The sequence below is a fragment of the Heptranchias perlo genome, chromosome 39 (genome assembly GCF_035084215.1).
Source record: "Heptranchias perlo isolate sHepPer1 chromosome 39, sHepPer1.hap1, whole genome shotgun sequence".
NCBI classification, from domain to species: domain Eukaryota; kingdom Metazoa; phylum Chordata; class Chondrichthyes; order Hexanchiformes; family Hexanchidae; genus Heptranchias; species Heptranchias perlo.
Genome location: NC_090363.1, coordinates 12,211,099 through 12,233,558, shown reverse-complemented (window position 1 = coordinate 12,233,558; position 22,460 = coordinate 12,211,099). Strand labels below are relative to the sequence as shown.

The 22,460-nt window shown below is 43.2% G+C and overlaps 1 protein-coding gene across 2 annotated transcripts in view; it reads left to right on the top strand.

Annotated features, from left to right (window-relative positions):
* The window catches only part of LOC137305249 (complement C4-B-like), an 84,568-nt gene that overhangs the window by 16,446 nt on the left and 45,662 nt on the right, over window positions 1–22,460 (top strand). For both annotated transcript variants that reach the window (XM_067974096.1, XM_067974095.1), the window contains exons 8-16: window positions 1,655–1,760; window positions 3,020–3,149; window positions 3,944–4,059; window positions 5,432–5,575; window positions 9,413–9,610; window positions 9,999–10,193; window positions 13,490–13,639; window positions 14,824–14,950; window positions 20,682–20,753. In XM_067974096.1, coding sequence (XP_067830197.1) covers window positions 1,655–1,760; window positions 3,020–3,149; window positions 3,944–4,059; window positions 5,432–5,575; window positions 9,413–9,610; window positions 9,999–10,193; window positions 13,490–13,639; window positions 14,824–14,950; window positions 20,682–20,753 — 1,238 coding nt within the window. The remainder of the gene's footprint in view (window positions 1–1,654; window positions 1,761–3,019; window positions 3,150–3,943; window positions 4,060–5,431; window positions 5,576–9,412; window positions 9,611–9,998; window positions 10,194–13,489; window positions 13,640–14,823; window positions 14,951–20,681; window positions 20,754–22,460) is intronic.

Genomic DNA, 22,460 nt, shown 5'->3' with positions numbered 1-22,460 from the left:
TCTATCAAAACCCTTCACGACTGTGAACACCTCTATCAAACCTCTCCTTAACCTTCTCTGCTCTAAGGGGAACAATCCCAGCTCCCCTATTCCACTTAACACATTCTCCAAGGCCAACGGCCATAGGGAGTGTCCCATGTTTTATCAGAAAATTGCTGATTCAATGCCCGCTATTTTCCGCACCTTTAATGTGAATGGAGGCAAATTCCCAAGCAGCACATTGTCATTTTCCCGGTGGCAGTCTGCTGAGGTGACATTGGACTCCCGAAATATTCTGCCTGATTTAGCTCCCGCTCCAGTTCTACGCTTAGCCTGTAGAACCTGTGGCTTTCCGTTTCATTGGCATTGTACCTCCTGGAGCTAAGCCGATTCACCAAGCAGCTAATCCTTGCCTGATTCCAGACCGCAAGTTTGTTTCAACTCCTGAACCGAACGTGCGAATACAGAGAATTCCAATCCTTCCTCCAAGGGGCACTTTGCAGCAGGTGATCAGGCGGGGTAACTCTGACTTGTTTTGCCCTGCCTTTCTCTGCTTCACTCAGGCAATTGCAACACGCCTACCTGGCAGAGATTAAAGAGCTCTCTCACCCCCACCCCCGTCCCTCTCTCTCCCCATCCTCTCTCTTCCTCCCCCCACCCCCCCCCCCCCACCCACGTCGCTCACTCTGTGCATCCCCTCTCACCCCCGCTCCTCTTTCTCCCTACGCTCTCTTTCCCTCCACCCTTCTCTCTTCCCATCCTCTTTCTCCACTGGTCCCCCTCTCTCCTCATTTTCTCCCTCTCTCTCCCTATCCTCTCCCTCCCCCAGTCCCCCTCTCTCTCCATCCTCTCTCTTTCCCCCAATTCCCTCTCTCTCCCCATCCTCTGTCTCTCCCCATCCTCTCTATCTCGCCCAGTGTCTCCCTCTCCCCATCCTCTCTCTCCCCCAGTACCTCTCTCCCCATCCTCTCTCTCTCCCCCAGTCCCTCTCTCTCCTCCAGTCACTCTCTCTCCCCATTCTCTCTCTTTCGCCCAGTCTCTCTATCTCACCATCATCTCACCCCCCAATCCCTCTCTCCCCATCCTCTCTCGCTCCCCATCATCTCTCTCTCCCCCGTCCCTTTTTCTCCCCATCCTTTCTCTGTCCCGAACCGTCTCTCCCCATCTTCGTATTCCTCTCCATCATCTCTCTCTCACCAGCCTCTCTCCCTCTCCCCAAGACCCTCTCTCTCGCCATCCACTCTCTAGCCCCTGCCACCTCTATCCCTCTCTCCCTGGCCCCTCACTCCCTGTCCCCCTTGCACCCTATCCCCCTCCCTCCCCATCCCACCCTCTCCCCGTCCCCCTCTCTCCCCGTACCCTTCCACCCATCCCCCGGCCAACACTCTCCACCTCCACGCTCCTCTTCCCCCCCTCCCACCCCTCTCTCCCCACCCCGCCACTCTCTCCCCCTCCCCGCCACTCTCTTGCCCCTCCCCGGCACTCTCTTCCCCGTCCCCACCCTCTCATGCCCCTCCACCGTCCCGCTTCCCCCCCCCCCTCCAACCCAGTCCTGTCCCAGTGCAAGCGAGGTACCAAAATTGTAAATGTTTGGGTTGTGTTGCTCTGCTAAGCGTTTTTTAAAAATAATGGTTTCTATTAAGCAATTTGTCTACCTGTTGATTATTTGTTAAAGCCATACGTACGGCCAAGCTGTGGAAGGAATGGCATATGTGAGATTCGGAATTATTGACGTTTCAAACAAGAATACCTATCTACGAGGACTAGAACAACAACTGCAGGTGAGTATATCCCCATTGTCCACCATCATCACTGGCGTTGTTTGGCATTAAGTGTTACATAATAATGGGTAACTCATTATTTTTCAGTTTCCTATTGGATAAATGTTGAATTATGTTGTTTTAACGCTCGACCGAGAAAGATTAATATTATCAAGTTTTACCGTTTTAGTAATTTTAGAAATCATGATATTTAAAAACAATAAAGAACGTTTCTGCGATACAAAAGAGGCGATAATAGTGAGACTTTTTTGATCAAGAGGCAGAAATCAGCATCATAATTCTGGGCAGAAAAATGCCTCTTTTTTGCCGACACCATGTAAAATGTACAGACCCCCTGGGGTAGAAATTCAATTTGGGTGGTGGTGTAAAACGGGCAGAATCGCATTAACTGCCCGTTCTACTCCCCGCCTGTCAGCCACCCCACCCGTTATATTCCCCACCCATTATACTCTACGCCCATTATACTATCCACCCCCTATATTTCCCACCCACGATACTCCCCACTCGTTATAATCCACGCCCGCAATACTCCCCACCCATTATAATCCCCGCCTGTGATATTCCCCCCCCAGACATTCAGCTCTGTTTAAGACAAAATTTCAAAACTGGCATTGATAGATTTATGTTAGGTAAGGAAATTAAGGATTACTGAACCAAAGTGGGTAAATGGAGTGAAAATACAAATCAGCCATGATCTGATTGAATGGCGGAACAGGCTCAAGCGGCTGTTCCTATAATGCTCCTGAATTTCGGGCGGGCAGTATAATGAGCGGCCAGTGCGATATCGTTCGTTTTGCCCTCCCGCCAGAGATTAGTTTCTATCCCACAGAGTTTAACTTTCACACCACTTATTTTAATCAGGGCACATAATTTTGCCACATTTTATTGCAACGTTTAAAGCTTCAAGCACAATTTTGAAATCAAGGAAAGATTTAGTAAGCAATTTGCGTTTATTTGAAATTCCTTCTTCCCCTATTTTACCAGGTATTAACCCAGTTATGTTAAAAATTTCCGCACTGGAATCCCACATCACTTCTAATTGACACAGAGGGAGAGTCCGCTATCAAAGCTTAACAGTGCCAACCGAATTTCTTCGTTTTGCTATTTTAACAAGGTTTTTAATCATTTATTTTAAGCTTAGTTTAGGTTCACGGCCACGGTTAAATACTGAATCATCAGATCAGTGATATTTTGAGAGTAAAACATTGCAATCACTGATTTAGATTCGGATAATATTGCATATTCGTTCTCACTTTTAGGTCAAGAACGGAGTGGTGGAGTCTGTCCTAGCAACACAAAAGTTGTTGGATAAAATCAAACCTTTGAAAAGTATGAATGATCTTGTGGGACACCATCTGTATATGGCTGTAACTGTTTTTGAAACATCCAGTAAGTGAACCATACGGAGCTCTATCCAATATTAGATCTGTCTTTTAATAGTGGTTCAGAAGCTGGCGAGCTCACATTTATTGTCCACCCATAATTGTCCCGGAAACATGGGGGTGGGTCACCTTCTACCCTTGTGCTGTTGGCGGTCCCACCACCATGTCATTGAGGGGATTCCCAACCATCGTAAAAGAAGAGCAATATCGGTCCAAGTCAGGATGGTGTGTGGCTTGGAGGGGAACTCGCAGATATTGATGTCCCCGTGATTATTATCGGATCCGGGGCAATGTTGTATGAGGTATTTATAGAACCTTGGGAGTTACCGTTTGCGACATTATTACACGAGACTAGATGATTACAGACTCCTTCATGAGGGAAGAATTTAGTATGAATGCGTTGTTAATATCACACGGTGCAATTCTCAGGCTACAATATAACTAATTTCCATCAGTGATGTTCTTGTCATCTTTGAAGCAGAAATTCGGTCGTCTCCTCAAGAACAATATGGTTCTGATCATCTGTGCTGGCCTCAGTTAGCGTGGCATCCAACGGCATATATATTGAGAGAGGGAGGGAGTCTTATCAGGTCGTCAGGTTAATTATGGTCACTTCACCAATTCTAAGTTTCCATCAAAAGTCACTGGGCGTTATTATTTTAACAAGTAAAATACAACGAAATAAAATTACATTAAATAAAATTAAATTACATTAAATCACAACAAATGAAATTACATTAAAGTAAATTAAATTAAATAATAAATAAAATAGAACAAATAAATACTTATCTTTCCCTATAGGTGGAGAAATGGAAGAACTGGAACTCAGCGGCATCAAGTTTGTTTCTTCACCATATGTGATCGATTTATCAAAGACAAGTAGCTACTTCATTCCCAAAGTTTCTTTTGATGTACTGGTATGTATCATCACAGAGGGTTGGAATGATATGTAATCCACCAGATGAAATGTAACTCTTGGTTAATTTGTGAATTTTGCTGTCAGTAAGGCAAGGGATATTAACAGGGTGAAATTAAACATTTTCCAATTTTGAGCCATATTGTCGACATAGAGCACTTTTATAGGCAGGTAAAGCGTGGATTATTGTAGTATGAATTCCTACCAGCACTGCCCTAAAATCCGTATTAACTTCCACTTCAGAAGTGGAGTCCCATCTGTTAAGGTATTAAGGGATATGGGCCAAAGGCTGGTATATGGAGTTAGATCACAGATCAGCCATTATCTTATCAAATGCGGAGCAGACAAGAGGGGCTGAATGGCCTACTCCTGTTCCTATGTTCCTATGTTTTCCTATGTTCCGGCGTGACATTTCCATTTGCCTTCCACTGACCACATAGAGTCCCTAAATAATATTGTTAATTCAGTGTTAATTCGTGCTGAATTAGAAAGTCTTGTGATGTGAAGCGGTGTCCACTCTAAGCTCCATTAGCATCGCGGGGTGGAATTTCCACAGGGATTCTTAATCTCACGCCATAAATTCGGCGGAAGATCAGCGTAACCCCGGAAATTCGGGTGCCATTTGCGCCATTCTCCTGGATTTCCGGCTACCGCCTGCCGAGGTTATGGTGGCAGATCAGAAGAACACGTGAAAATTCCAGCTGTGCATTTCTACAGGTCCGTGTAATAAGATTAGACCAGGCGTGAGACCTCAACATGAAAAGGACACTCCATTTTTAATATAGTATTAGAGAGAAAAGGCCAACCATTTTTACTGGTCCATTCAGAAAAAAAAGGCACCATCAGTCCTCAATGGAAGTAACTGGTAGAAAAAGTGTCTAGTTTACGGTCATTTATGGAGATTTAATGGTGACCCAGGAAAATGGACCAAATCATCCAAAATACTCAATGGTCCAGTACCATTGTCTTCCCTGCATCAGATACCCAAGAGTTGAGTATAACACCTTTGTGAGCAAATCGTGATCGAACACTGGTCTAATCCCAAAACTAAACATTGCATCAATTTCCAGTTCGATTCTCTACACTGTCCTTCAAGTTTTGACGTGTTTCCTGAAACAGATAAAATTGAAAAAGAGGACATGCATAACAAAGTGCCTTACGATGCCTTTCAGAAATGTCACACAACACTTTATAAGCAACAGCTGCGATTTTCATCTAGTTCTTGGTTCCAGAGTGAGACATTAGCACAACGGAGTTTCAGTGGAAGGGAAATTGGACGAGATCTGTTAGCGTGGCCAAGATAAATACCTCAATTATCACATTCCTTCTTCCTGAATAACGATGTTTATCTCCGCTATTATTTCACTTTGTAGGTCCGGGTAACGTATCCTGATGGAGTTCCTGCCTCACGTGTTCCTGTTAAGTTAGGAAAAGAGCAACCACTAAACACACAGGAAAACGGCTACGTCTTGCTAACAATGCAACCCCCTCCACGTACCAATGCTTTTGAAATTAAGGTAATAACAAATAGTTCTAAGGATTTTTTTAATTTTTATTTTTGCAAAGCTGTCATTTTTTATTGTAAATAGGAAAAATTGAGGTAACTAACTGCATAAAGTGAGCTCTAAGATGAAAAAATTCCGAAGTATTGAATAAGTAAAGCACAAAGTTCTCGATACGATGTGAATTATACTTGTCGATACCAAAAGAACATTGAGTAATTTTAATACACGCGCGCTACAGTGCAAGTCATTGAAGAATCAAGTTGTGAAAATCACAAATAATGAGGTCGGGTAAGATTTAGAATAGAAGAAAACACGAGAAATTGTTTTGTGACATCAAAGCTACAATGGACACATGCTTAACAAAGGCAAGGTGAATCATACCAGAACAGGTTTCTCTAGTTACTTCCCCGCTCTTGTCCCCCTGCTTAGCACTCTAACTGTCTCCATCGCTTGGACAGGACACAAAATGTCTGCAGATCCTTAATTTTGCAACCTTCAAAGTGCAGCCTTGGAATTGCGTGCTGTCGTATTACCGTGCAAACGCTTAACACCCTTGATATGAAATTTAACTGGAATGGAAATTAAGCTGTGAGAAATTAGCTTACCAAATTGTACCTCGTTCGCCTGAAGTTCCTGGGATTTAGAAGGAGCTATGAACCCTCCCCGTAAAATAGGCCAGTTCGGTATTTTACGCCAATATTTTAAGCATTGATCTCTGCCAACTCACGGCATAATTTCAAGGCCTTTGTATCGATTACTTACTGCAATTATGCCTTTAAATTGAAGAGACAATGGAATTCGATATGAGTATACTAAGTATATTACCATTATAACACAGTCCAACAACACTCAAGATGCTTGACGTTATCCAGGATAAAACAGTCCGCTTCTTTGGCACCACCCTAAATCTCCACTCATACCGTGGCTGCAGTGTGTACTTTCCACAGGATGCACTGCAGCAACTCGACAAGGCTTCTGGCGCAGCACCTCCCAAACAGGCAAGCTCCTCCACCTAGAAGGATAAGGGCAGCAGGTGCTTGAGAACACCATCACCTCCAAGTTCCCCTCCAAGTCACACATTATCCTGACTTGGACATACATCACCGTTCCTTCTTCTTCCCTGGATCAAAAACCTGGAACCTGCTACCTAACTGCACTGGGGGGACACCTTAGCCACACGGACTGCAACGGTTCAAGAAGAAGACTCACCAGCACTTTCTCAAGGGGCAACTAGGGATGAGCAATAAACCCCGGCCTTGCCGACAAAGCCCTTATCCCGAGTATGAAATATATATCTGCCGCACACTATAATTTTTAGCGTCATATTTTGCTATTATCATCAATAGACACAATGCACCATAATGGGAGATGGTTTTGCTACAGTTATCCCATGCCCTGGTTAGACCACATCTGGATGTTGGATGCAGTAGATGTTGTCTACATGGATTTTAGTAAGGCATTTGACAAGGTCCCGCATGGCAGACTAGTCAGAAAGGTAAAAGCCCATGGGATACAGGGAAATATGGCGAATTGGATCCAAAATTGGCTCAGTAACAGGAAACAAAGGGTAAAAGTCGATGGATGTCTTTGCGAATGGAAATCCGTTTCCAGTGATGTGCCACAGGGCTCAGTGTTGGGTCCCTTGCTGTTTGTGGTATATATTAATGATTTGGACTTGAATGTAGGGGGCATGATTGGCAAATTTGCAGACAACACAAAAATTGTCCATGTAGTTGATAGTGAAGAGGATAGCTCTAGACTCCAAGAAGATATCAATGGGTTGGCGGAGTGGGCAGAAAAGTGGCAAATGGAGTTCAACCTGGAGAAGTGTTGTGTAATGCACTTAGGGAGGGCAAACAGTAAAAGGGAATATGGAGTAAACGGGAATATATTGAGAGAGGTAGAGGAAGTGAGAGACCTTGGAGTGTATGTGCACAGGTCCATGAAGGTGGCAGTACAGGTAGATAAGGTTGTGAAGAAGACATACGGAATGCTCTCCGTTATTAGCCGAGGTATAGAATACAAAAGCAGGGATGTAATGATAGAACTGTATAAACGCTGGTAAGGCCACAGCTGGAGTATTGTGCGCAGTCCTGGTCACCACATTACTGGAAGGACGTAATTGCTCTGGAGAGAGTGCAGAGAAGATTTACAAGAATGTGGCCAGGGCTTTAAAATTGCAGCTACGAGGAGAGATTGGATAGGCTGGGGTTATTTTCCTTGGAGCAGAGGAGGCTGAGGGGAGACTTGATTGAGGTGTATAAAATTATGAGGGGCCTAGATAGAGTAGACAGGAAGTACCTGTTTCCTCTAGCGGACAGTTCAAGAGCTAGAGGACATAGATTTAAGCTGATTGGCGGAAGGATTAGCGGGACATGAGGAAAAACTTTTTTATCCAGGGGGTGCTGGGTGTATGGAATTCACTGCCCGAATTGGTGGTAGAGGCAGGGACCCTCAACTCTTTTAAAAAGTACCTGGACCTGCACCTAAAGTGCTGTAAGCTGCAGGGCTACGGACCGGGTGCTGGAAGGTGGGATTAGAATGGGCACCTGGTTGTTCTTCGAGCCGGTGTGTACATGATGGGCTGAATGGCCCCCTTCTGTCCTGTATCCTTTCTATGGTGCTATAGTTCTATGGAGTACTTTGTACAGTTCTGGGCATCGCACCTTAGAAAGGATATATTGGCCTTGGAAGGAGTGCAGCGCAGATTCACCAGAATGTTACCAGGATTCCAAGGGTTAAATTATGAGGCGAGATTGCACAAATTAGGCTCGAATTCCCTAGAATGTCGGAAGTTAAGGGGTGATTTGATTGAGGTTTTTAGGATTTTGAAAGGAATTGATGGTGTAAATAGAAATAAACTTTTTCTGCTGGTGGGGGAAGTATAGGACATTGGGATATAACCTTAAAATCAGAGCGAAGCCACTCAGGAGAGATGTTAGGAAACATTTCTTCGCACAAAGAGTGGTAAAAGTGTGGAACTCTCTCCCACAAGAAGCATTAGATGCGAGTTCAATGAATAATTTTAAAGCTGAGATTGATAGATTTTTGCTAGCCAAGGTTATTAAGGGATATAGAGCCAAAGCTGATAAATTGAGTTAGGATACAGGTCAGCCATGATCTCATTGAATGGCGGAACAGGCTCGAGGGGCTGAATGGCCTGCTCCTGTTACTATGTTCCTACAATCATTGGATTATTAGTGCTACTGATTTAGCACATTCTAGGTTGGCCTTATAAGACCACTTTTCCATCAAATCAATTTTCGGCGTTGGCCAAAGCAGTGTAACTCAGGTATCATGTCAGTAAGCTGAACTCTCCCAACGCATCCAAGCAAGACTTGTGGGGCCTACTTATAGCAGATAGTCTCGTAGTGCGTGAACTCTCGTAGTGCGTGAACTCTCGATAGCCTGTGGCATAACTCCACCCACGGGAGGGGGGGGCAACATTTTAAAGATGCGCACATGGTACCTTGAATTTCCTGGGAGGTTGATAGAAGTTTTTAGATGCAGGGAAGCAGACCTTTGTATATGCATTCCCGATAGGAGGAATTCTTAACGCCTTCATATCACATCACTTTGCCTGCTATATTAAAAAAGGGATTATCCTGTTAAATTTAAAAGTGATAATGGACAGTTAAATTATCATAGGAATATCATAGGACGACTTTAAGCGTTAAATGCTATTATGGCACAGTATAACCACAATGCTTTGACCTTTAACCAAATCATTGAAAAGTTTCTCAGCCAATTTCTTCATAAAGAAATGTCAATACATGGGATGGGATAGGCTAAATATAATCACTCTTTGCATAAAACTTGCATTAATCTGTGTTTGTCTTCGTCTGTCAGGTGACAGCTGGAGATGGGGCCCCTGGAAGAGAAATCAGTGAAGCAAAGAAAACTGTCCATCTCTACCAATCCAAGAGCGAGAGCTACCTCCATCTTAATGTACCAAACCGCGTATTCGATCCAGATAGCTTATTTTCTGCGGATATAAAGGCTGTCACTCCTACAGGCAGCGGGGATGTCAAATACTATAATTATCTGGTTCGTACATCGTTATGCCATGATTACATCGAAGCTCAATTTATGTACAAATATGAAATGAATAGTAATAGAAAGAAGGAAAGAACTTGCATTTTTATTGCGCCTTTCTGTATTTGGGGCCATCCACACGGGCACACACACTCACATGTACACACATACACGCACACGTATACACATACATGCACACATCTACACATACACGCACATGTACACACACACGTACACAAATACACGTGCACACATGCATGTGCATGGACACACAGGCACACGCACGCATGCAGACACACATGGATGCACACCCGCACACATGCACAGGCCGTCTTACTTTATATATTTTATCGTATTGTTGTTTGTGTCGATTCTGACATTGGAGTACCTGTTTCTGCAGATTATAAGCAAAGGCAAAGTGCTACAAATGGATAGAATTTTGAAAACGGAATTGACAAAACTTAGTTTCCCGCTGACCATCGCCATGGTTCCAACGTTCCGCCTTGTGCTCTACTATTACATAACCATTGGAGGCAAAACCGAAATGGTGGCAAATTCAGCGTGGATTGATGTTAAGGATGTTTGTGAAGGAAAGGTAGGAATATTCTTAACTGTTATCAGAATATTATAGATAATGAGACTTTTTCTGCAATATATATTAGAGGAACAACCACACTCTGGAAAAAGAACAAATTTTCACCACTGCTTTTGATAAACAATTAGCTTAGCCAAAAGTGACTTCCAGGACTAATTTTACTCAAAATCTAAAGTAAAATCCCAGCAAGTTTGGTAGATGTTGCCTGCTTATGCTAATGTCCTGAAGCGAGATGAAGTAGTGGGAAAGATTATTGGTGGAAAAGTGAGAAAAGTACACGCTGACACAAAACATCAGACTTGTCTAATTTATGCTGAAATATTAAATTGAGAAATGATTCATGTGACTATGCAGATATTTTCTCCTTATACCTGATTGATTGGTGGAACATGTTAGAAGTCAAACGTGCCTTCTTTTCAATTTCTTCCCTCGGAAAACTGCCATCACCAATTGTATCCATGCTGAAGAATTTTTATTCCGTATGTGTTCCTGTTTTTCACTGTTCCTTGTGAAAGAAAATTCAAATCTGACACCAAATATGGTTGCAACTAGTCCATTTATTGAGTGACAACAAGTCTTAACATTTGTCTTAGTATACACAATGTTTGAGCAACAGCATACAAAAAAGGAAATGACAATTACCCCGTTCTTTCCACAGGTCGAGGGCAGTAACGTCATGGCTCCATGCCCTATACATTTACAAGCATAAGCTCTCTAAAGCCACATTCTAAGTGGTCTTGTCACACACATTGTTGTTCACAGCTGCCTGTCTTTTATCTCACTTGTTCCAGACTATGGAATGTGTAGGCCTCCCTTATCAGCGTCCAAACTCTCCCAACGCCAAGTTGAATTTGATTATTTCTGTCTCTTTGCCTGTTTATGTTTTAATCTAATTTCTATAAGTGTGGAGCTAGTTAAGTATATCAGAATGCCTAACCCAAAAGTGAGTGGTTCATATGTTTGAATTGTTAAAAACACCTAATCTAAACATAAGTTTTATATACTAGAAAAACATCATGTAAAAGGCTTAATCTTACGCTTGTCTTCTGGGAATCTTGATTGTGCCTCAACAGACCCAGGCAGCAATAGCGGCTGAAAGCAGGGAAATAATCAGCTCTGAAATTCCCCGGGGGTTCTCCCGTTAACCCTTTGCAAGGTTTCTTTCAATGTTTTGGCTGAAGTTATCACTGAAGATGGGAAGAACCCCAATGGAATTTCAGAGCCTGGTTTATTTGCAGCCGTATGTGCCTGTATGAGTCTCCTACTGCTGGGAATAGCACTCAGGAATAGCTAAAAAGTTTTCTTTTTTAATGGCAAACAGCTTTCAATGGATAGTGTACTGGTGCATCCCTCCACTTGTTTCTGTTTTGAATTCCTTATAGCTTCCCTCGTTGAATCACCTGGCATTTCCAGGGCGGTTCTCCCTTACATTGGGTGGAGATGAATGGAAACCCTGAAGAAATGGTGTAAACGACTGTTTATATGGTTTCTGTAAGGCTGCGCCCGTCTTCCGTCAGAGGTTATGCGGCACATTGGGAGAACTCTGCCGAACTATTTTCCTGAGAGAGAGACCTCAACGCCAGCCGTTGCCCAAGCCAGTTTGAATATTTGCAGCAGAAATCATTTGTGTGTGTGTGTGTGTGGGGGGGGGGGGGGGTGTTGGGGTTAAAATTGGACATGGGCGGGGACACAAGACAGACGGGATTGCATTGGTGGCCTGTTTTACACCCCGCACCATATTCAGTTTCATTTACTTGAATAGAACTGAATAGTGGTCGTGTGATATAACAGGCGACAAATGCGATTCCACCTGTGCTACATCCATCACCCCCCTCCCCCCCCCCCCCCCCACTGCACCATGTCCAATTTCACCCAATTTCTGACAGGGCTAGACAGACTGGATGCAGGGAGGATGTTCCCCCTGGCTGGAGGGCCCAGAATGAGGGGTCACAGTCTCAGGATACGGGGTAGGACCTTTGGAATTCAGATGAGGAGAAATTTCTTCACTCAGAGGGTGGTGAACCCGTGGAATTCTCTACCACAGAAGGCTGTGGAGGCCAAGTCACTGAATATATTTAAGAAGGAGCTAGATAGATTTCTAGACACAAATGCATCAAGGGGTGTGGGGAGAGAGCAGGAATATGGTTTTGAGATAGAGAATCAGCCATGGTCATATTGAATGGCGGAGCAGACTCAAAGGGCCGACTGGCCTACTCTTGCTCCTATTTTCTATGTTTCTATGTAAGTCTTCTTCATGCACAAGGCTGAGAAATAAAACAGGAAAACATGGAAACAATGTCCATTTACCTCACGGGCGCGTGATTAAATTGATGGACCAAAACTGCCTCGCGCTCGTGCCGTCCAGAAGATCTGGATCATCAGTGATGTGACCCTCAGCTCAACCATCCTGTACAAAGAGAAGTGCTCATGGCCATAGGGTTGGTGCTGCACTATAATGGCACTTACAGTAACAAGCGATTTTGCTTTCTGTCCACGTGTTGCATTTGTCCTCCAACAGAGGAGACGAGATAGTAAGCAAAGATTTTATTCTGTAAAGCTGCGACCCATATATAAGAGGCGGGAGGGGGAGGGCGATGGAGGAGGGGTGGTGGTAGTCTTCAATAGGCCTATCCAATTGGGCATCCCTTTCAAAAAAGGATCTGCATCAAGAGTGACTCCTGCCATTGATGGTAACTAGGTGGCAAAGGGTGGCATTTTGCTAGGCACCCCTATGCCAGTAGGGTGTTTCACTCCACGCATCAATCACTTGTGTTCCGGGAACAGCACAGTAGCTCACTCTGATTTTCTGACAAGCCACCCATTGCATGAGAGGCCCCCTCAGTGTCATGGCGCCTTGGACAATTCTGCCCATTTATATCCCAAAATCAGCCAATAACAAAACCTTAATTTCTCATCATTGTTTCTTAACACTTAACACACTCTTTTTTATGGGTTGTCATGCACCTCTGCATCAACCATTGTCGGTACGTATTCTCTTAGGGTGTAATTTTAACCTAACTCACTGGGCGGTAAACCCACGGAATCAGATGGAACGCTGGTTTTATACTCCGTCCAATATTATTCTCCCCTGACTTCAGTGGAGAGTAGAATCGGACAGGGTGTAAATCAAGCATCGCCCCCGATCCTGTCAGTGTCCCTATAAAATTGCAGCGCTTAATATTCAGACGATAGTGTTGACAAGTTGGGTATCGCCAGTCAATAAACAGTCGCATCATATTCCGGAAAATCGTACAATTCACTACTTGATTTCCACTTGCATTTTGATGTTTCTCCAGATTACAATCAAAGACATGCCGAAGGAGTATACCCCAGGAAGTACAACAAAACTGTGGGTTGAGACAGAAGACTCCGGATGTGTGTATATCGCTGTGGTGGATACAGCAATTTATATCCTCAACAAAAAGAATAAACTTACGCCCAATAAAGTAAGTGATTTACAGGTGGTGATTTGGCAGGACTTGAAAACTAATCTCCTTAAGTTTTTGTTTCAGATACACTGTAGTCTAGGGATCACATCCTCTCGCTTGGCGACATGAATTTAAATCGTCCTATATTGGGCTGACGGGGAAATTCTACTGCTGTTTATGGGGTGTGTCCCATGACACTTTCCTCCCAGATGTGCTCCCTTCTTTCTCAGAGCCGGCGTCTGATACAAGGGCACAGCTGGACTGAGGGAGCAATGCTGGGGCAATCGGGTCAAAACGACCATCCGATTAACAGGTGAACCCAGTGGGGTTGGTGTTTCAAGGCTGTTATACCGTGTGCGCTGAGAGGCATCACAGATGATCCTGATTCATTCCCCATGGGTCATCCACACCGATGCCACACCCATCATGGGTCACGGGGCAGCTTCTGAAATCCTGATTGTCTCCGACCCCAGGCCATTGGAACTGAAAACGGCCACTTTATTCAATTTCCCCATTGAGATTAACTAAAGCAGCACAATGGAATTGCTCGACGAAAAAAAGACCAATGTCCACCTAGTTGGTCTTTTACCATCCTGATAGTCGCATGATACAATGATAATGGAGTTGTTGACTAATCATAGCAATCAATCTGTATCAAACAGTTTACAACAGACCCAGACATGAGGCGAGGAAAACCCCCAATGGTGGAGAGCTTTGGGAACCATAGGCTCAAAGTCACCTGTACCTTCCAAGCCTGCAATGCATCGGGGGTTAAATTTGGACATGAGACGGGATGCAAACCAGGCAGAATTGAATCTGCTGCCCATTATACATTCCATCCGATATGCAGTTCCGTTGACCAAGAGTCGTCAAATGTGATTCTGCCAGTGTTGTGTCCCTGGGTGCGTCCAATTTCAACCTCCTCATGTCTCAAATTACTCACACACTCTATCCCATAATGTTACTTTCTGAAAGCAATCTATCTAATTCCCACATAGCAACATAATAGTGAAACATGGTTGCTCCAACGTATGACTTTTTATACAGAGAAGGTGCATTTCATTTAGATGCCCGAGAATGGTCCATAGAAAACTTTAGGTATGTCTCAGAATAAAAACTAATTTGTGTTTCTGTTTCTTATAATAAAACTAACCGTCCTTTTTCGTTACTTTTATGCAAACTGTGCATGTTTCTTTGTCTAGGTCTTTGAAGAGATGAATTCGTACGATCTTGGGTGCAGTTTTGGAGGTGGTGCTAACAGCGTTAATGTTTTCATGGATGCTGGACTGACTTTTATTTCGAATGTCGACACCTCAGTAGTTCGGGATGGTAAGCCAAGCGAGCAAAAATAGATGCAGATTCGGATATAGTTAAAAGTAAAGTAATATGTGCAAATAAAGAATTAGGGAAAGTTATAGAAGTCGACAGCAGGCTTTAAAGCATAAATTGCCTCAAGTTGATGCATGTATGATTGAGGAAAATCCATTCATATTTATATACTGCTTAGATATTGTCCATTGAAGACCTGGGGATCCATGTACACAAATCTCTGAAGGTGGCAGGACAAGTTGATCAGGCTTTTAAAAAAACATACGGATACTGGGCTTTGTAAATAGAGGCATTGAGTACAAACACAAGGAAGTTATGCCAAGCTCTTATGACTCACTGGTTAGGCCTCAGCTGGAGTATTGTGTCCAATTCCAGGCACCACTCTTTCGGGAGGCTGCAGAGCGGGTGCAGAGGAGATCTACTAGAATGCTACAAGAGATATGGGACTTCAGTTATGTGGAGAGACTGGAGAAGCTGGGATCGTTCTCCTTAGAGCAGAGAAGGCTAAGGGGAGAATTACTTGAGGTGCTCAAAATTATGAAGTGTTTTGGTAAAGTAGATAGGGCGAAACTGTTCCCAGTGGCCAGAGGGTCGGTAACCAGAGGACACAGATTTAAGATAATTGGCAAAAAGAATCAGAGGATTGAAATGAGGATAATTTTTTTTTATGCAGCAAGTTATTATGATCTGGAATGCACCGCCTGAAAGGGTGATGGAACTACATTTATCGTAACTATCAAAATGGAATTCGATACATACAAATTTGCAGGATTACAGGGAAAGAGCAGGGGGAAGTGGGAGTAATTGGATAGCTCTTTCAAAGAGCCGGCGCAGGAGCGATGGGCCGAAGGGCCTCCTTCTGCGCTGTAAGATTCTATGATTCTATGAAGAAGTAAAGTCCAAGTGATGACTTCAGCGCGAAGTGCTCCAAAGAATAGTGTTGAACTTAAAGACAGTATTTCATTGGATGAGTTACAGTTGCCGCACTGAGGATCTGTGATTGGGCCTCTGCAGTTGCACTGGAATTCCCCGCGATTATGTATGTTATATGGGGTGCCTTGGCAACTGCCCGTTCCGAATTTGACAGAGTGCAGAAAAGAGGAACCGTGTCCATTCAGTTCTATTTTCCCCCGGTGCAGTCATCAAGGGTCAGTGAGAAGCGACAATCCTACTGTAGGAAAATGTAACCATTGCAAGAAATGCGAGTCACTCTGCTGGGGACGGGTTACAGACATTAGAGCAAACCTCAAAGCGCAGAGCTCCGTGAAGTGGGAAATTAATCGTGCAATCACTTCATTTTATAATGCACGTGGGCCAGTCCATTGCACATAACTGACACTGCTTCGATTTCCTATCTTAAATCAGGGAAGATTTCCTCTCTGCGCTACCTCGGCAAAATGGTGAATGCGGTATTTCCGAACGAGTTGATAATTTCGTTAAGCTTAGCACGCTGAGAGAATTAACAACAGTTAATTACAGTCGAAATGAACAACCAATGGATAACAGGTTCACATTCGATGTACTCTACAGTAAATGATGTGACAATTACCTTTTGGGGGCTATACCCTGAAAAACTTTTGGGTTCGGCCTCAGCTACCATTCCCCTAAGCGAACCTCATGTCCTCCAAGAGTGTGCTTTAACCAGCGCGATATTTAGGTAAATGCAGTCAAACTCAAGAATTAAGCAGAGAACCCGTGTAACTATTCTGGGAGTTACTGGAATAGCTCACATGGCCCTGCCGCCAGGTTATAAGTCAACAGACTATTTCCTTAAACATCAAACAGATAAATGCACAATATTCGACACACAGAATATATGTAGAATTCTTCCAAGCTTTACTATTCTGTGTAATGAGTCAGGATTAATTAATAATGTCCTAGTTAAGGATCCCCTTGGAACGAGCGACCACAACATGGTTAAATTCCATATCCAATTAGAGGGTGAGAAGGTTGATTCTCAAACAAGCGTACTGAGCTTGAATAAAGGAGACTATGATGGTATGAGAGCGGAATTGATTAAAGTGGACTGGGAAAATAGATTAAAGGGTAAGACGGTACATGAGCAGTGGTGTTCATTTAGGGAGTTATTTTACAACTTTCAAAATAAATATATTCCACTGAGGAAAAAAGGGTGTAAAAGAAATGACAGCCATCCGTGGCTAAGTAAAGAAATCAAGGATAGTATCCGACTAAAAACAAGGACATATAAGGTAGCCAAACTTAGTGGGAGGATAGAAGATTGGGAATTCTTCAAAAGACAGCAAAAATTAACTAAAGGATTGATTAAGAAAGGGAAGTTAGATTATGAAAAGAAATTAGCAAAAAATATAAAAACAGATAGCAAGAGTTTCTATAGTTATATAAAAAGAAAAAGGGTGGCTAAGGCAAACGTAGGTCCCGTAGAGGATGAGACCGGGAAATTAATGGTGGGAAACATGGAGATGGCAAAAATGCTGAAGAAATATTTTGTTTCAGTCTTTACAGTAGAGGACACTAAGAATATCCCAACACTGGACAAACAGGGGACTCTACGGGGGGAGGAGCTAAATACGATTAAAATCACTCAGGAGATGGTACTCAGTAAAATAATGGGACTCAAAGCGGATAAATCCCCTGGACCTGATGGCTTCTATCCTAGGGTCTTGAGGGAAGTGGCAGTAGGGATTGTGGATGCTTTGGTGATAGTTTTCCAAAATTCCCTGGACTCAGGAGAGGTCCCGGCAGATTGGAAAACTGCTAATGTAACACCGTTATTTAAAAAGGGTAGTAGGCAGAAGGCTGGAAATTATAGGCCAGTTAGCTTAACATCTGTGGTGGGTAAAATTTTGGAGTCTATTATTAAGGAGACAGTAACGGAACATTTAGATAAGCATAATTTAATAGGACAAAGTCAGCATGGCTTTATGAAGGGGAAGTCATGTCTGACAAATTTGCTTGAGTTCTTTGAGGATATAACGTACAGGGTGGATAAAGGGGAACCAGTGGACATAGTGTATTTAGACTTCCAGAAGGCATTCGACAAGGTGCCACATAAAAGATTATTACTTAAGATAAAAAATCACAGGATTGGGGGTAACATTCTGGCATGGGTGGAGGATTGGTTATCGAACAGGAAGCAGAGAGTTGGGATAAATGGTTCATTTTTGGACTGGCAACCAGTAACCAGTGGTGTTCCACAGGGATCGGTGCTGGGTCCCCAACTCTTTACAATCTATATTAACGATTTGGAGGAGGGGACCGAGTGCAACATATCAAAATTTGCAGATGATACAAAGATGGGAGGGAAAGTAGAGAGTGAGGAGGACATAAAAAACCTGCAGGGGGATATAGACAGGCTGGGTGAGTGGGCGGAGATTTGGCAGATGCAATATAATATTGGAAAATGTGAGGTTATGCACTTTGGCAGGAAAAATCAGAGAGCAAGTTATTTTCTTAATGGCGAGAGACTGGAAAGTACTGCAGTACAAAGGGATCTGGGGGTCCTAGTGCACGAAAATCAAAAAGTTGGTATGCAGGTGCAGCAGGTGATCAAGAAAGCCAACGGAATGTTGGCTTTTATTGCTAGGGGGATAGAATATAAAAACAGGGAGGTATTGCTGCAGTTATATAGGGTATTGGTGAGACCGCACCTGGAATACTGCATACAGTTTTGGTCTCCATACTTAAGAAAAGACATACTTGCTCTCGAGGCAGTACAAAGAAGGTTCACTCGGTTAATCCCGGGGATGAGGGGGCGGACATATGAGGAGAGGTTGAGTAGATTGGGACTCTACTCATTGGAGTTCAGAAGAATGAGAGGCTATCTTATTGAAACATATAAGATTGTGAAGGGGCTTGATCGGGTGGATGCAGTAAGGATGTTCCCAAAGATGGGTGAAACTAGAACTAGGGGGCATAATCTTAGAATAAGGGGCTGCTCTTTCAAAACTGAGATGAGGAGAAACTTCTTCACTCAGAGGGTGGTAGGTCTGTGGAATTTGCTGCCCCAGGAAGCTGTGGAAGCTACATCATTAGATAAATTTAAAACAGAAATAGACAGTTTTCTCGAAGTAAAGGGAATTAGGGGTTATGGGGAGCGGGCAGGAAATTGGACATGAAGCTGAGTTCGGATCGGTCAATGCCCTGTGGGTGGCGGAGAGGGCCCAGGGGCTGTGTGGCCGGGTCCTGCTCCTACTTCTTGTGTTCTTTAGATTTGTGGTTGGGATCAGATCAGCCATGATCTTATTGAATGGCGGAGCAGGCTCGAGGGGCCGATTGGCCTACTCCTGCTCCAATTTCTTATGTTCTTATGTCTTATGTTCTTCTGGAAAAGTCAAAACAAGTTTTCCGTGCGGTACCTGCAAATAACTTTGCTCCCTGAAACATCTTCACTCGCTCCTTAAATAGCAAATTGCTACCAATGATCCGATATATCCCAGCATTGCTTCTGGCTTCAGGATGAAAGTTGCTGCGAAGCATTCAAATATCAAACTAAAACTGGAAATCCCTGTGGATTCAGACCTGTGTCTCAAAAGGATCGCATAGAATCATTGGGGGCAATTTTAACTTTGGGTGATGATATGAAACAGGGGTTATCAAATTATCCGCCCATTTTACACGCTGTTTTATTTTCCTTTCAAGTCAAGTCAGTGGAAGGGTAAATCGGGTGTGGTGTAGAATGGGCGGCTAATTCGATGTCACCCGATTTACACCCTCGCCCAAAGCTAAAATGACCCAACTGGCTCTTTCTCACTCATAAACGCACCGCATGGCTTTATCCTGGAATAAAAAAAAGACCACCTGAATGTTAAGCACCTACAAAGTTTGAATTGAATGAGATTGCTTCATTCAGTGATCAGTTCCAAATATTTTTAATGACATGCTACATGTGTCCCATCTCGGTATAACGTCAGCAAGCAAATAATGACTATCAAGGGCTCCCTGAACTATGCATTAATCTGCCTTGTGCTGAGTTCGAAATAGTAACCAAAGGAACATAGGATCAGGAGGAGGCCATTTAGCACCTTGAGTCTGTTCCAACATTCAATTAGATCATGGCTGATCTGTACCTTAACTCCATTTACCCACTTTGGTTCCATATCCCTTAATACCCTTATCGAACTAAAATCTATCAATCTCAGTTTTGAAATTTTCAATTGACCCCCAGTCTCAACGCTGTTTGGAGGAGAGAGTTCCAGATTTTCACTCCCCTTTGTGTGAAGAAGTGCTTCGTAACATCACCCCTGAACGGACTAGATCTAATTTTAAGGATATGCCCCCTTGTTCTGGACTCCCCGACCAGAGGAAGTAGTTTCGCTTTATCTACCCTATCAAATCCTTTAATCATCTTGAACACCTTTATTAGATCACCCCTTAATCTTGTATATTCAAGGGACTACAAGTCTAGTCTATGCAACCTGTCCTCATAATTTAATCGTTTTAGCCCAAGCATCATTCTGGTGAATCTGCACTGCACCCACTCCAAGGCCAATATATCCTTCCTGAGATGTGGATGCAGTTCTCGAGGCTATAATGTATTTCCTACACTTTACAACAACAGCTAGGAGTAACTTACCTTGATCCTAAGTGTGCACTCTGACGAGCAGTGAAGAATCCAATAAGTAATCCATCATGAGTAAAACGGATCCGTTCTTGTCATTGTAACATCAGTAGAGCCGTGTTGTTCTGTCAGGCGTTAGAAACATGAACGATATGGAATTTTGTTTTCTTAACTACTGTTGCCTCCTTGCAGGATATTCGTGCAAAACAGATGGCAGGAGGACGAAAAGGTCGTTGGAATTTCAAGATCAGTATAAGGGAAAATGTAAGAACAAACTCGTTTTCTGGTATATTTGATATGAAGGTACAAATCGTGTAGAAATGCTCACAATTGTCACAGGGTTTGAAGTTGTGTTGCACTTTTATTGTGCATGAAATTTCTTTACCATTTAAAGGTTTCAGTTGCCCATTTTAAATTTTGTCATCTCCCTTGTAAAAATGAACAAAGCAATTTACGACCTTAATTTTAGCACAGCATAATTTTGAGGTTGCAGAGTTCCTGATCACGTTTCCGCAATTTCTCTGTCATTCCAGTATTCCGAGTGTGTATTGGGACAGCGCTTATGTTGTTATTTATTTGATGCTCAGTAGAAGCTACAATATCAATAATTGCTGAAAGGCTTAAGCAGAAAATCATTGCTGTTGGGTAATTTTAACTATGGCCGAAAGTGTCAAATAGGCCATATCGAATTGCCGCCCATTTTACACCACGGCTGACATTCGCTTCAATTAACCTCCACACAAAGGAAAATCAGGCGGGTCTATAATAAGAGGCCAATTCGATATCACCCATTTTACACCAGTGCTCAAAGTTAAAATTAGTCCCCTTAGATATTAGCCCACCAACAGTTAACACTCTGCCTGCAATTCAAGCAGTGTTGTAACAAAGGGGTTAATAACTGCCAAATGACAGCCAGAGGAATATCCTACAAAGGGGGTAAATCTGATTTTGGGTGATAGTACAAAACGGGCAATATCGATTCAGCTGCCCATTTGAAATGGAAATGAGGATTTATGTATACACTGAATGAATCAATATCGCCCATTTTACACTATCACCCAAAGTCAAAATTACCCCCAAGCACCTTAAGTGGTTTCCATAATATGGTCAACAGCATCTATCAAGAATACATGCATTGATTTGCATTTGAGAATAAAATGTTGCGCTAACACTCATTACGACTGTAGTTTGGTTTTATATTGGTACCAATGGAGTTCACTACACGGTCAGATTATTGTAGTAGCTTGTGGTTGACTCTACTGAGATCAATGACAAAGATTCTTCATCCACAGACCCATGCAACTACTCCGCTCTTCCTGCGACCTTATTTTTGGAAAATATTATGAGACTGCAGGCTACAGTGTGTTTGCTCTGAACATTATAACTTTGCAAAATACTATATATTGCTAACTGGATCACCTGTACAACATAAATTGTGTTCACACGAGGCAATTGCACACCACCAATGGTACAAACTTGGGGGTCATTTTAACCAAACTTGCCGGGTGAGAATCCCACAGGATGAGGTGGAACGCTGGTTTTACACCCCGCCTAATATTAATTTCCGCTGACTTCAATGGAGAGTAAAATTAGGCCTGGGTGTAAAGCCAGCGTTGCACCCGATCTTGTCAGTTTCCCGATGGATGGGTTAGGCTAAAATTGCCTCAAATTCTCTCCTGGAGGTGCACACAGGGCTCGACTTTCGTGCCCCTTGGCAGTGAGATCAGGATTTGCCTCATAGGAACAGGAGGAGGTCATTCAGCCCCTCGAGCCTGTTCCACCATGCAATTAGATCATGGCTGATCTGTATCTTAACTCCATTTACCTGCTTTGGTTCCGCAACCCTTGATATTCTTGACTAATAAAAATTTATCAATCTCAGTTTTGAAATTTTCAATTGACCCCCCCAGCCTCAACATCTTTTTGAGGGAGAGAGTTCCAGATTTCCACTACCCTTTGTGTGAAGAGGTG